Source organism: Girardinichthys multiradiatus, chromosome 11 (genome assembly GCF_021462225.1).
Source record: "Girardinichthys multiradiatus isolate DD_20200921_A chromosome 11, DD_fGirMul_XY1, whole genome shotgun sequence".
NCBI classification, from domain to species: domain Eukaryota; kingdom Metazoa; phylum Chordata; class Actinopteri; order Cyprinodontiformes; family Goodeidae; genus Girardinichthys; species Girardinichthys multiradiatus.
In genome coordinates this window covers 33,369,356-33,385,254 of record NC_061804.1, presented here as the reverse complement: position 1 = coordinate 33,385,254, position 15,899 = coordinate 33,369,356, and the positions used below count along the sequence as shown (strand labels likewise).

The 15,899-nt window shown below is 39.8% G+C and overlaps 1 protein-coding gene across 3 annotated transcripts in view; it reads right to left on the bottom strand.

Annotated features, from left to right (window-relative positions):
* Window positions 1-6,341, bottom strand: part of LOC124876278 (unconventional myosin-Ic-like) — a 36,453-nt gene extending 30,112 nt beyond the window's left edge. For 2 of the 3 annotated variants that reach the window (XM_047378921.1, XM_047378924.1), the window contains exons 1-3: window positions 5,836-6,195; window positions 1,028-1,183; window positions 806-921 (exon numbers count right to left, since the gene is read on the bottom strand). In XM_047378921.1, the coding sequence (XP_047234877.1) occupies window positions 806-921; window positions 1,028-1,183; window positions 5,836-5,853 (290 nt within the window). In that variant the 5' untranslated portion in view covers window positions 5,854-6,195. The other variant, XM_047378922.1, reaches the window with a different exon arrangement.
* Window positions 6,342-15,899: the final 9,558 nt, after the last annotated feature.

Here is a 15,899-nt window from a genome sequence, read left to right as displayed (position 1 = left end):
ATGGACTGGTGACCTGTCCAGGGTGTACCCTGCCTCTCGCCCATAGACTGCTGGAGATAGGCACCAGCTCCCCTGTGACCCACTATGGAATAAGTGGTAGAAAATGACTGACTGACTGATATCAAATCCCAGTTTTCACTGCCATTTCAGTATGTGCAATATCACGTTTGCAAAGGACTGTTTGGATGTGATATTTGGTGGCTAGTATTTTTAAGTGTCATGCATTCAAACTGTATGTCCTAACTGTATGTCCTAAATATATTTGATCAGTTAGATTGCCTTTATGTCTTTTATACCCACACCAGGCATAGATCTTGGTGATTTTGAAGTTAACCAGAGTGGTTGGGGTCATCATGATGATAAAAAAGAAAGAAAACAGTGGTTAAAGTGTGGGTTGATTACAATCAATGTCATCATGGCAATATTAAATAATAATAATTCAATTTTTCCATTGTGCAGCCCCATTTTTTAAAACATTATAATTATTATTTAGAAATCTCATAAGGGGAAAAGAACATTGAATATATTGGATTTATCAGTGCCAGGGGGGTAAAAATGATTGGTTATAAGAACAGTTTTTTGTTTCTAATGTTCTCAGGACAAAAAAGTAACTCAGTAATTATCCTATTTTATTTAATGTTTTTCCTTTTTATTTCTTGTGTAACATCAACCTGCCAGGGGGATTGCAGATAGAAATTAGAATATGGCTATAATCTGGCATATTTACATTTGTGTAAATGTTCATTAATATGCATTGTCTAAATAAATAAATAAAATAATAAATGAAGAACATGCAGTGACTTACATGTGAGGAGATATTTCATAGAAGCTGACCCCTCTGTAACGCTCCATCTGCTGCTTGGAGTAAATCTCCAGCTCCTTGTAAGGGTTCACTGACACCAGCACCGAGCCAATATATGTCTGAGGAGAAAACATTGAAGCAAGAGACATCCTATTTAAATAATCCCTGCAAAGTGACTATTGTGCATTTTTTGTAAAACATTTGAAGAGAAGTGGTTTTAATTACATAGATGAGGTTCTCTCTGAAACGTCTCCTCAGGTTCTCTATGAAGGTGGCTTCACTATTGTAGTTTTCCACCAGGACAAAGTCCTGCACTCCGACCCTGTCCCGGGCAGTCAGGGAGCTTTCCATCACCAGGCGCACTCGTCCCTCTTCCACTTCCTACACAAACATGGTGTGGAGTGGAAAACAGTAAAGAAACGTGACCATCATCATTCATGAGCTGAATAAAAGAGGAGTGAAATTGTATATATGTGTGGGTATATATATTTAGGAGCTAGTTGAGTGTCATCCAGACTTGTCCCAGCGCCCAATCTCATCCATGTATAGCAGGCAGTTACTGTGGATTCTTATAGTGGAGTCTCATTTTATTCTGGTTTTATTTCTTGTATTCTATCTATCTATCTATCTATCTATCTATCTATCTATCTATCTATCTATCTATCTATCTATCTATCTATCTATCTATCTATCTATCTATCTATCTATCTATCTATCTATCTATCTATCTATCTATCTATCTATCTATCTATCTATCTATCTATCTATCTATCTATCTATCTATCTATCTATCTATCTATCATCTGTTTTCACAACATGTAGTGAGTCTTGGTTACCAACAGAGGATGCAAGAGGACCCATTTTATCTGAATCATGCTACGTTTTCTCAGCTGTGACCACACTAACATCTGGTGCTCAGAATAAAAATATTTACCAAATAAAATTCCGACAGGGACACAATATCTATTGTAAGAATATTTTCACCAGACTAATCCGTAGGCAAAACGTTGTAAAAGTTCCACTTCTCCTTGCCAATGTTACAATATTACAATAACATTAGAAACATTTGAAGAATCTTTATGACAAACACAGAGGATAAAATCTTATGTTATGTTAAGGTGAGATAATGCAAAAAGATGTATGTATGGTAGACACACTGCTCCATCCCCAGACATGAATTAATCAGCACCACTATGACAACAACATGTGTACATGTCAACTGCACCATGGTGGCAAAGATCACAGATATATTCTCAGTTTAGCCCTTTAGTAAGACCATGGCAACACTAGCCCTTACATCCAAGTACATTAACAAAGAGGTATTGATATATGTAGATACTTACTGATGGTGATAGTAATGTAGAGACGTAATTTAGGATGAATTTTTTCTGCCACACCCCAAGCAGGCTTAGAGCATAATATGTTTAGTACCAAAGGCGTGGTCACAAGAGAAGCCCTTCTGTTCCAAATTCACAAAAAGAAAAAAGAAACAGAAAGTAGGGCAAAGGGGCTAGGCTTTCACAGGGCTTGTTTTTCAAGTGTGCAAGAGTCTCCCATGGGTCTCATTTGGCCTGGCAATGCTGCTAAGAGGTCATTCTCTCTGGACACTTGGTGCAGGAAAGCCCATACAAAAATATGCGAGGACAACAGTGGAAGATAGCCAAGAGTGAAGGAAAGTCAGCAAACACTTCCACTGCAGCCCCTCCTCTAGGTTTTAGCTCAAGAGTATTGTTCTCCCACTTGCAGGTGGCCTTCCAACAGATAGTAAATACAGTTCACAGTCAGATTTTTCCAAAGGATACACGTAAGGAATGCTGTGGTCGCAATCTGGGTATATGCCATCTTTTTTTTCTACAAATACCACAGTTGAATTTCTAGTCGTGATACCCATGTGAGGAAGTGATGTTGGTATGATGATGTAGATAATCACAAATTCAAATACTGATAGGCTGCAGAGGATTGTTACTCATTAAAAGATACAGGATACTATGTATATAAACAAAATAGGCTCAATCCTTGAGTATAGGAGAATGATTTATACTGCACAGGGAAATTTAAAAAACAAAACACGACGTTTTACAGACTTCAAGGCAAAACATGTTTGGATCTATATTTGTGATCACTGTTTGGTCTAAACTGTAATCAACTGATACAAATGGTGACCCTGAGATATAAAGTAATTGGTCAGAATGTTCAGGAACAACCCAGGAACCACAAAGACTCAAGCTTATCAGAAATTCGAAAATGCTGGAACGCTTGTGGAAATATTCAGTGAAGAAAGTTTTATGTCCACCAATAAAGAAGCATAATTGGAATTTGTAGCAGTCCACATGGATGAGTCCACATGGACCCAGTGACCCTGAGTTCTCTCTGATCTCTGTTTCAGTGCGTGATCAGAGCCTGAGGACCCAAACCCTGAGTTATTCCTGTCAGATGCCTTGTTTCCCGGCCCATAGTGGGTTGAAGCACTTGACCGTATCCTTCAGCCTCCAGGAACCTTCCTCTTAAAGAAAGAACCTTTCCGATCCACGGGACATCGCCTATTTTGCCTCCCTGCCTGTCCACCCTCCAACATCCAACACACCACAACCTGGAACAGAGACGTCCACCTCTCCTGTCACTCAGGAGGTGTCACTCACATCCTCTGGGCAAATCTCTCATCCTCCTCACAGTAAGCCACCATTATGACCGCTCAGATTACTTCTTCCACTCCTGTCTGTTCTATTCACCTGCTTCTCTTCCTCAATGTCTTGATCTGGAAGAACCAGTCTCCTGGACCACTCAACTGAATTAACCTGTGCATCAATAAACCTGTTAAGCTTTCATCTTGCCCCCGTAATTGTCACTCGCTCTAGAGTCTCCTGTTCAGCAATCATGACAATTTATGGACTGTGGTTAAAGGCTGGCTCTGTGGAAGCCAATCAGTTTAAATGAGCTCTACCAGTTCTATCAAGAAGAATAATTAATCATCCAGCCAGTATTATGGTAGAACCTGTTGATGGCTACGAAAGGATGTGATGTATCGGCATCTTGCTAAAGTAAATGTATCCAAATATTAGTGGGGGTGTATGCATATATGTGAGCTTGTATGAATAATATTGACTTGAAAATCAAACTCGTGTGCTAGTTTTTAAAATCTAGATCTAATGAATTCATGCCAATAATGGCTGTCTGCAAAGGTCTCACTAGCATTGTGGGTCAGAGTTAAGTGGCTTAAAATACAGAAAAAATCAATTTAATCAGTTGTAATGTACTGAACTGAACATAAAATAGATGAAAAAACAGATAGTTGTAAAAATACACAAAATAGAATATAATAGAATTAGGGATGGCTTGTGATGTTTGCACAGTCTTCTACAGTAGGTGCTTGGCCGACAGTCTTGTGTAATGCTACATACTAGAGGTCTAGCATGTGGCAGTACCAAGAATAAATATCCTTCTGAGGTCTACCATATTCACTGCCTTAAAGGCCCTATTAATAACAAGTCATTAGTTATTTTTTCTCTCAGTTCCAGGAATTGCATCACTGAACCCAAACAACTTTTAGCAATGAGAGGCCTTTATCCAAAGCTACAGACAGAGCCAAAGGTTTAGAGATAGACAGAAATCTCGTGTATATTACAACACACAGTTGTGACTAAATTAATTCTTCTTTTTTCAATTAAGGAAACACATGCTGTAAGCATAGCTCTGCATCATAAGGACTTCACAATCAACCATTATCAAATCTTCAAGAACTTTAAAATAAAAGAGGTTCAGTTTGACATGAAGAAAGCTTTAGGTTGCAAAGAAAGTCTGGCAAGTGCCAGAAACATCTCTTAAAGAGGATTTTGATTAGAAACTGGGTTGCCAACAGTGCAGAGCTTGCTCAAGAATGGCAGCAGGCAGGTGTGAGGCATTACCATTTGTATGGTTGACTATTTTTAAAAAGTGCCACTATATAAAGGAATGTAACCAAGATGTTTTTCTTGGCTACTTCTCACCAAGAGAAACTTCAACCTTCTAAGGACTGGACTGCAGAAGACTGTGGTAAAGTCACCAATGAAAGCTCCATTTTTGAGACATCTGGAAAAAGGGTTTGTCCAGAGAAGGAAAGATGAATCCTAACACGAGTCCTTTGTCATCTGGATAGTGAGGCATCCTGAGAGTATTTGTGAGTCGCCTCCATCCTATTAAGTTGGTTGACTTACTATTTTGACATGAATAAAGAATGGTAGCAACACATCTTCTAGGAACAACTTCACCCAGTGATGCAGGAGAATTTCATGATGAACAATATTTTCCCCAGCAAGTGTGTTAGACGATCATTTTTGCCATCCACTGTGTTAGATGGCAAAAATGATAAATGAGTGGCTCAGGGATCAAAACACTAACATTTTCAACTCCCTAGAGTCAGTGGTCTCTAACTCTAATCCTCAGAGGCGGAGATGTAAACAGAAAAGAGTTTAATCCCTGCCGCTTTTATTGTCAGAAAACAGTTCCAGGCATGCAGAGAGAATGTGATTTGGCAGACAATGCTCAACTGCTTAGTGAAGGATCTGACTCTGACTAGCAGATAGCTTTGGTGGAATCTATAAGCTCAAAGGTGCAGCTGCAGTGACAGCCAGCGAGGAGGGTTAGGAACAGGACTTGGCTCCAGGCTCCATGACTAAGCTACATTGGGCCAACTACATACGGATTGCATTCCTTATAAGGAAGGCCCCACCAGTGTCCTGGGGCGAGCTGGCCTTCCACAACAGCTGGTTCTCTCTACCACTAATGTGCTGGAGGCTGAAAATGGTGGAGAAATCCTAGCGTTATCCAGATTTAGTTTTAGTTAGAGCCTGAACAAAAAACCCAAAATGCTCATTGAATCATAAGGCTGGGAAGGTAAACCTCAGAGTGAGTCATTGCTCTGCTTTGCTTTTCCCTCTGTGCTATCTCCATGGTAGTTCAGATCTTTACTGTATAACAATCCATAACTGTTGAATTAAAATCTGCATGCTGCAGTGAACATATAAACACAACAAAGAGCATCATGAGCTAGATCTTACCCTGCCTTGGTACCTCATCCTGTCCTGTTACAGCTGGGGGAAATACGGCTGTGGTTTCCCCTCAGGCGAGGGCTCCTCCTCCTGTCTCAAACAGACTCCTCAACTGCTCCTTCTTATTCACCTTTGCCCACGTGTGGCACAGTCCGGCAACTTGTCCACCTTTTCCTGTTCTCCTTGGCTTTCTCCTGCCTCCTTGTCCTACTCCCCCCCTGTAAGGACAAAGCACACGCACTCAGACCAGAACTCTCTCAGCTCCTTCTTGTTTACACCTTCAATCCATCTTGCCCATGACAAGTCAAAGTAAATGGCCGCCTCTCTCCTGCACTCTAAACTTTACTGTTAGAGACAACGGCAGGAACTGCACTCACACGTCACACTGAAAGGAAAAGAAGAGGAAAAAAAGGCAAGGGAAAGTATGCTGTTGGGTACTGAAAAAATAAAAAGAGCTGGAGGAACAGAGAGCTGGGAGGTTCTGGAAAAAGTTACTAACATCTCCAAACTACAAAGATGTAAACAGAAGTCAGCTTTTTTCTAAAAAGTGAAAAAAATCCAGAAATCATATGATGAGATCTCATTACATTCCTTCTTTGCAGTCCTTCCCTCCCTGTTTAGTTTGATCCCTCCCTTTTTCTCCCACAAACCGAGAAAGATTTACATCCACTCTGAGTTATGGAAATGTTTTGTGAGCAAGACAGCCCCTCTCCTTTTGGCTTTCCCCTATTGACAAAACAACTTTTGCACCATATACAAATATAAATCTGCAGATGTGATATTAGTCATGGCAACAATCATCAATCTTCGGAACATATTAACTTAGCATTTGTGCTGTGTGTTTGGATTATAAAATTCCTTTCTGATTATGCTCCTTTCCACTTTGTCCTTTTTTAACGAGCGCAAAACAGATGCCCTCTGTGGGAAAATAGCTCCCTCTTCTGGTTTTCTCATCTTTCTTCTCGCTTCAATCTCTCCTCGTATGTCTCACTTTCCCTGCCAGCATCATCAGATATCCAGCTCTAAGGAATCTGAGTAATGCTATCAGAAGAGACAGAGACACTTTGTCCTTTAGGTCTACCACTCTTGGATGTGCTTACTGTAATCAAGGAGATAAAAACTGGAGCTAGTTATTTCAATTAAAAATAGACAAAAATCTCCTTAAGATGTGTGTATACAGGTCCTTCTCAAAATATTAGCATATTGTGATAAAGTTCATTATTTTCCATAATTTCATGATGAAAATTTAACATTCATATATTTTAGATTCATTGCACACTAACTGAAATATTTCAGGTCTTTTATTGTCTTAATACGGATGATTGTGGCATACAGCTCATGAAAACCCAAAATTCCTATCTCACAAAATTAGCATATTTCATCTGACCAATAAAAGAAAAGTGTTTTTAATACAAAAAACGTCAACCTTCAAATAATCATGTACAGTTATGCACTCAATACTTGGTCGGGAATCCTTTGGCAGAAATGACTGCTTCAATGCGGCGTGGCATGGAGGCAATCAGCCTGTGGCACTGCTGAGGTCTTATGGAGGCCCAGGATGCTTCGATAGCGGCCTTTAGCTCATCCAGAGTGTTGGGTCTTGAGTCTCTCAACGTTCTCTTCACAATATCCCACAGATTCTCTATGGGGTTCAGGTCAGGAGAGTTGGCAGGCCAATTGAGCACAGTGATACCATGGTCAGTAAACCATTTACCAGTGGTTTTGGCACTGTGAGCAGGTGCCAGGTCGTGCTGAAAAATGAAATCTTCATCTCCATAAAGCTTTTCAGCAGATGGAATCATGAAGTGCTCCAAAATCTCCTGATAGCTAGCTGCATTGACCCTGCCCTTGATAAAACACAGGGGACCAACACCAGCAGCTGACACGGCACCCCAGACCATCACTGACTGTGGGTACTTGACACTGGACTTCTGGCATTTTGGCATTTCCTTCTCCCCAGTCTTCCTCCAGACTCTGGCACCTTGATTTCCGAATGACATGCAGAATTTGCTTTCATCCGAAAAAAGTACTTTGGACCACTGAGCAACAGTCCAGTGCTGCTTCTCTGTAGACCAGGTCTGGGGAATGCGGCACCTGTAGCCCATTTCCTGCACACACCTGTGCACGGTGGCTCTGGATGTTTCTACTCCACACTCAGTCCACTGCTTCCGCAGGTCCCCCAAGGTCTGGAATCGGCCCTTCTCCACAATCTTCCTCAGGGTCCGGTCACCTCTTCTCGTTGTGCACCGTTTTCTGCCACACTTTTTCCTTCCCACAGACTTCCCACTGAGGTGCCTTGATACAGCACTCTGGGAACAGCCTATTCGTTCAGAAATGTCTTTCTGTGTCTTACCCTCTTGCTTGAGGGTGTCAATAGTGGCCTTCTGGACAGCAGTCAGGTCGGCAGTCTTACCCATGATTGGGGTTTTGAGTGATGAACCAGGCTGGGAGTTTTAAAGGCCTCAGGAATCTTTTGCAGGTGTTTAGAGTTAACTCGTTGATTCAGATGATTAGGTTCATAGCTCGTTTAGAAACCCTTTTAATGATATGCTAATTTTGTGAGATAGGAATTTTGGGTTTTCATGAGCTGTATGCCAAAATCATCCGTATTAAGACAATAAAAGACCTGAAATATTTCAGTTAGTGTGCAATGAATCTAAAATATATGAATGTTAAATTTTCATCATGACATTATGGAAAATAATGAACTTTATCACAATATGCTAATATTTTGAGAAGGACCAGTATATAATAAATTGCAAATATTCTTATAAACCATGAGTGCTTTCAAATGTTGTCAAAGAAAGGTCTGACCTGCTTCGTTTTTCCTGCTGAAGAAAAGCAAAGCATCCCCACATCATAATGCTGCCACTGCCATGTGTCACAACTGGGATGCTGTTTTGGTTCCAGACATAGCATTTTGGAATGTTAGCCAAAACATTTTATTTTGTTCTCATCTGGCAAGGGTGTCTTCTTCCATGTTTGGGGCTTCTTTTATGTCTTGTGGCAAACAGTAATTGCAACTGTTCATAGCTTTCCTTGAACAACGGGTTTTTGATTTTGTCACTCCATAAAGGCCAGATTGGAGGAGTGCATGGCTAATAGCTGCCCTGTCGACAGATTCTCCCACCTTAGTTGTGGATCTCTACAGCTCCTCAGTCAGTTTAGGTGGACAGTCATGTTTCGGAAGGTTTGGAGTCTTACCATTAATTATTAAAGCATGAACCACCAGTGCACATGGACATTAAATGTATGCCCCTTTTCCCCAATCTGCACACACAGTAGCACTTGCATTACTGACCTTACTGTCATTTAACCTCACTTTAGACATGTTATTGTCTTGCCAAGTTTTTTTCAATCACTGTTCCGATCTTTGTTTAGCAGTTCCTGTAAGAAGAATTTCCTTCCTTGATGTTTTCTGATGTTCAGGATAGAGCACTGCCTTGTATATATACCTCTCTATGTTTTTTACATCTTAAACTTTTCAAAACAGTAATTAAGAAGGCATTTAAAAGGCAGAAAATGTCATGGAGTTCATGTTTTTACTGACCTTCTCAACTTTACCCAGTTTCAGTGCAGATCAGTGACAGATACATGGATAATGTTGTTGTGAAAGTATTTGTTAAAACTGGCAACAAATCCTTGGTATGCCTGTCTGCCCTCCCCAAAATGATCTATCTGATTTAAGTTTAAGGTTATCTCATTATAAGCTTCAGAACCAATTCTAAACATCTGACTCAGGAAGAAATCAAAAGATTCCAGCAAAGCTTTCTTGTCATAAACTGCCTTTCTTTTTGTATATATTTTTTCATAATCTAATTTTTAAATGAATCATCCATGATGGATAAAAGGTCACATCTTGTAGGTGAAGTTTTTTTTTTCCATTTTGACTTGGTTTAACATTTGCCTTGTATGCACAGCTCAGTTTCCAGCTGCAATCCAGATAAACTTTACCAAGCCAAAAATGTCAGCTTATGTTTTTTCCCCTCTCCTCAACACTGTTTACAATTCATGAGCCAATTATCTGTCATCACTCTAAAAAAGGATATTTGAAAAATTGCTCAGATATTGTAACTTATCTGTTGTAAATGTTTGTTATTCGCTTGGCATAAGACATTTCCCACCTATTGTCGGTCTGTGCTGAGCTCCCTCGCTGCCCATCTGTTGTCCCTTTCACCCCGTTCTAACCTTTACCGCCTCTCATCCCACAGATTCCTGTTACACAGAGGCTCTTTTATACATCAGCTGAAGTGTAAAACAAACCCCCAAAGAGTCCTAAAGCTATGGAAACAGGGGTTTTATGGATTTTATGAACTAAGTATAACACAAAAATAAAAAAAATATATCCTGTGGAGATAATGTGAGTCAATTTTAACTTTATGATAACACGGAGAGACAAACATGAATACTGAGGCAAGTCATACTATATAAAATTACTGGGACAATAGCATATGGTGCATGAATGTGTTACTATTGTGTCTGTATATTACATACCCTTATGGCTCTGCCTAGTGGTAGTAATATCAACTACATGGAAATGATTCCTAACTGTATTTTTCTGAATAAATGGCTTGGCATTACTTCTGACTGTCCAAAAGAATAAAAATCGTAAACATTAAGGACTGTGTGAAACTACTGTTAATCTCAGATGTTTTCATTAGTTTAACCGTTATACAGTAAAACTCTTAAAAAAGTAAGTGTGTCACACTTTAAAGCCAAAGCATGTCTGTAACATAATTGGAACTCATGCAACAATGTCTACCTGGTTTTTTCAAATGGTTTGAGTTCTCCACAGTCGTCCGGTGCCAGCCACAGCTTTGGTAACTTCTACAGCAAAGCCTAAATATAAAATTCACTTCACCTGAACTACCTGTCAGGAAAAAGTGCACGAAAAGAAACACACAGAGCACCAAAATCCAAAAAAAGTGATCGTGTCAAATCCTTAAAGAGAAGGTGATGTCAGCTGGCTTATGGTTTATAAATCCACTAGGAGGCAGCAGCAGAGAAGGTAACAGTAATCAGATATTACGTTGTTGACTGATCTATTTAATGGCTGGTGTTAGATTGGATAAACTCAGTTGACTGGCCAACCCTACACAAAGCCTCTCCTCCAATCAGATCCAAGCATTTGTCTTGGTACGTCCATCTGGCTGATCCAGTCCAGCAGCAGCACCATCAAAGGTGGAAGAGCAGTGGTGTACAGTCTACTGAATATTTATTAGAATAAAGGAAACTACAGGGACTTGCCCTTTCAACAATGCACTTCTTTATAGAAGTGGAATTCATTTTTTCTCTTCTTTCTCTTTCATTTTCTCTTTCTTTTTATCTCGAATTGTTTGAGAATTATTGAGACTCCACTGACTTTCTGTTACCTTATAAATAAGTCCATATGAACTGCTTTGGTTTTTATTATTGTGGTACTCAATACATATTCAACCAAACAAACAAGAATTATAAATGGGTTTTCATTACTAAACACAAGACCTAATTTGTCATTATGCAGAAATGGGGTTACAGTCAAGATAAAGCATGTTTATTTGCATAGGACCATTCAAACACAAGGTAAGGTGTGCTTACAGTAAAATAGTAGACCGTGGATTTAAAACTGCAAATACACAGAGTAACAGCAAATTTTAAGTATTTAATATAAAAAAGAAGTACTATAAATCCATCCATATACTTCACCCGCTTAACCCTTGCAAGGTAACTGGGGGACTGGTGCCTTTCTTCAGTGGTCTTTTATTCATAGTGTTTCTTCATCATTGCGTGATGCATTAGACAATGCAGCCCCCTTGAAAAAGAAGGTAATCATTAATAGGAGGCTAGCTCCCTGGTTTAATTCAGAGCTGCGTACTTTAAAGCACAATGTTAGAAAATTGGAGAGAAAATGGCGCTCTACACACCTAGAAGATTCCTACTTAATCTGGAAAAATAGCGTACTGTTGTATAAAAAGACACTTCGCCAAGCTAGAACAGCTTATTTCTCATCATTAATAGAAGAGAACAAGAATAATCCTAGGTTTCTCTTTAGTACAGTTGCTAAACTTACACACAGTCATAGCTCTGTTGAGTCATCCATTCCCTTAGCTCTTAGCAGCTATGACTTTATGGGATTCTTCTTAAATAAAATTGATTCTATTAAAAAGAAAATCTTTGACATACTCCCGAAGATGATTACTTCATCCTCAGCAAGTGAGACAACATTGGAAGTAACTGCAGAACCTGATTTGTTTGGACTGTTTTGATCCTGTGAAGCTTCCTGAGTTATCAGAAATATTAGCTTCATCTAAACCTTCAACTTGTATGTTAGACCCAATCCCAACCAAATTATTTAAGGAAGTGTTCCCTCTGATTACCAGCCCCATTTTAGATATGATTAATCTATCTTTAGTAAATGGATATGTAACACAGGCTTTTAAGTTAGCTGTAATTAAACCTTTACTTAAGAAACCTTCGCTTGATCGAGATGACTTGAAAAATTACAGACCTATATCCAATCTTCCATTCTTATCTAAAATTCTTGAGAACTAAGTTGCTAATCAAATGTGTGAGCATTTACACAGCAATGACTTGTTTGAAGAGTTTCAGTCAGGCTTCAGAGCTCATCATAGCACTGAAACAGCTCTGCTGAAAGTCACTAATGATATTCTTATGGCCTCAGATAATGGACTCGTGTCTGTTCTGGTTCTGTTAGATCTCAGTGCTGCATTTGATACAGTCGATCACAATATTCTCTTAAAAAGGCTGAAATATGCTGTAGGGATCAGGGGAACAGCGCTTGGCTGGTTTAAATCTTATCTGTCTGACAGATTCCAGTTTGTTCATGTAAATGATAAATCATCTTTAAACTCCAGGGTTAATTGTGGAATACCACAGGGCTCAGTACTTGGGCCAATTCTCTTTACTATACATATGCTTCCAATAGGTCAAATTATTAGGCAGCATGGGATACATTTTCACTGTTACGCTGATGATACTCAGCTTTACTTATCCATAAATCCTGATGAGCCCAACCGGTTAGATAGACTACAAGCATGTCTTGAAGATATAAAAACTTGGATGATGTTAATTTTTTTGCTTCTAAATTTAGACAAGACAGAAGTTGTCGTCTTTGGACCGGAGTCTTTAAAAAAGAAACTGCTTAGTCAATCACTTAACCTGGATGGCATTAAATTGACCTCCGATAATAAAGTAAAAAACCTTGGTGTTATTTTTGACCAGGACATGTCATTTAAATCCCATATTAAACAGGTTTCTAGGATTTCCTTCTTTCATCTCCGGAACATTGCCAAAATTAGAAATATCCTATCCAGGAGTGATGCTGAAAAACTAGTCCATGCATTTGTTACTTCAAGGCTGGACTATTGTAATTCTTCACTATCAGGATGTCCACAAAATGCAGTTAAAAGCCTTCAGCTGATTCAAAATGCTGCAGCAAAAGTTCTGATGAAAATTAAAAAGAGAGATCATATTTCTCATATTTTAGCTTCCCTTCATTGGCTCCCTGTTAAGTCCAGAATAGAATTTAAAATGCTCCTCCTCACATATAAAGCCCTTAATGATCTAGCTCCATCATACATCAGAGATCTGATTGTTCCATATGATCCTAACAGAGCACTTCGTTCTCAGACTGCAGGTTTACTGGTGGTTCCTAGAGTCTCTAGAAGTAGAATGGGAGACAGATCCTTTAGTCATCGAGCTCCTCTTCTGTGGAACCAGCTCCCGGTTTTGGTCCGTGAGGCAGACACCCTGTCTACTTTTAAGGCTAGGCTTAAAACTTTCCTTTTTGATAAAGCTTATAGTTAGTGGCTTAGTTTATGGAGTAAGGGGGAGTCAGGTTTAGCCTAAACCGGCTCAGTTATGGTTGAGGTGCAAACACACCCTCCATTTCTGCTACCTGTATGACCCCTTCTCTTTTCCAATGGTTATAATCAGTCTGACAGAGGGAGGTATCCCACTCCTTGTGGTTTTTAGTATAACAATGACCATCAGTGGGACCCTTTGTGAGGTGCCTTGAGACGTCATTGTTGTAAATAAGCGCCGTTTAACTAAATAATCTGAACTGAAACTATCTGTGTAGTTATGCTGCTATAGGCTCAGGCTGCTGGAGGACATAAGGACCACTTTCACTCTCTTCGCTACATTCTCACACTACTCTCCAATTTTGCATTATTTGCTGTTATTTCAGCTTCTAACCTTGTTCTCTCTTTTCTCTTCCTAGAAGCTACATCTGGCCTGGCTCTGTGTCTGCCTGTGACACCTTTCTGGAGAGGGGAATCGTCCGAGCTTCTGCTGGCAACAACTTAATGCTCACCCTCTACAGATAATCCACATAGCCCTGTCTTTTAGTGTTTAACCCTTTCTCTCTCCTAGACATGGAAATTGTCTGAGCTTTTACTGTAACTAATTATATGTGCTTTCTTTCAGACTCTAACCTTGAAAACTGGCTCAGAGTTTATCTGTTCTTTCTTTCTAGGTGAAACGACTAAAGGAGCTACATCCATTAACATTTACTTTTCCTTCCCATAGAAAGTACTTCTGGATCAGTGCTTCTTTGTTCTCTTTGTGTCTCTGCTCTGTTCTCTCAAACCCCCAGTCGGTCGTGGCAGATGGCCGCTCACACTGAGCCTGGTTCTGCTGGAGGTTTCTTCCTGTTAAAGGGGAGTTTTTCCTCTCCACTGTCGCTACATGCATGCTCAGTATGAGGGATTGCTGCAAAGTCAACGCCAGTGACTGTCCACTGTCTCTACATGCTCATCCGGGAGGAGGGAATGCTGCAAGTCACTGACTGGATGCAATCTGCTGGGTTTCCTTAGATAGAAAAACTTTGTATCCAATTTGAATAAAAAGCTAACTCCGACTGCACTGTTCAATTGTTAGGATTACTTGGAGTGCATGTACCTGACTGTTGTGAAGTGCCTTGAGACAACATGTGTTGTGAATTGGCGCTATATAAATAAAACTGAATTGAATTGAATTGGTGAACGTTACGCTGCTCTCAACATTGTTTAGCATGATCAGTTTGGTGCTTGGTCAGTGTTGCTCTGGGGAGGCATATCCATGGAGGGATCAACTGACCTCTACAGAATAAATGGTTGAACCCTGACAGTCATTAGGTATCGGGATGAAATCCTTAGATCTATTGTTAGCCCCTTCACCAGTGCAGTAGGTCCTGGGTTCCTCGTGCTGCATGACAATGCCTGACCTCGGGTGGTAAGAGTGTGCAGGCAATTCCTCAAGGATGAAGGAATACCAGGATACCACTGACTGACCTCCACTATCCCCTGAAAAAAATCTAACAGAAAATCTCTGGGGCATCATGTTTAGGTCCATCTGATGCCACCACGTTGCGCCTCAGACTGTCCAGGAGCTCAGTGATGCCCTGATCAGGTTCTGAGAGGAGATAACCCAGGACACTATCGGTTATCTCACGAGGAGTATGCCCTGACATTGTCAGGGCATACTCCTGGTATTCAATACTGAGAACCATTTTGTGTTGCTGCAATGACATTTTAGCAAACTGGACTAGCCTGCCGCATCAGGTTTTCAGTTACAAATTCTGAGTGACTTCAGATTAAGTTCTCTTTTGGCTGATAATTATTTTGTTCTTAACACATTACCTGTTCTATATAAGTATGGATATCCAGCATGATTTTCTTCCAAATAAGATCTGATGTGCTTTTAAAGTTTTCCTTTAATTTTTTGAGCAGTGAATGTTAATTAAAAATGGCCCAAGAATCAAGCTTTGAGGAACCCCAAATGTGATCTTTGTATGCTCAGATTTCTAACTGCCAAATGACTCAAAGAAGTGTGTACATCACCATCATCCATTTACAGTATTAATTGCACAAGGTTCTCTCAGTGGTTTGGACAAGAGCAATGCTGTTAATTTTCTGTGGTTTGTTTGTTTTTGACCCTAACTCAGATACTTTATGGTGGGTGACAAGGTACAATTTAGAACATAAAAACAAATTTGTGAAGGGGCTATGAACAAGATTTCTGAAAAAGGAGAGCAGCCTAACTCTGGATTTCAGATCATTCTGATATATTAATCCATTTTATTTACATAGCTC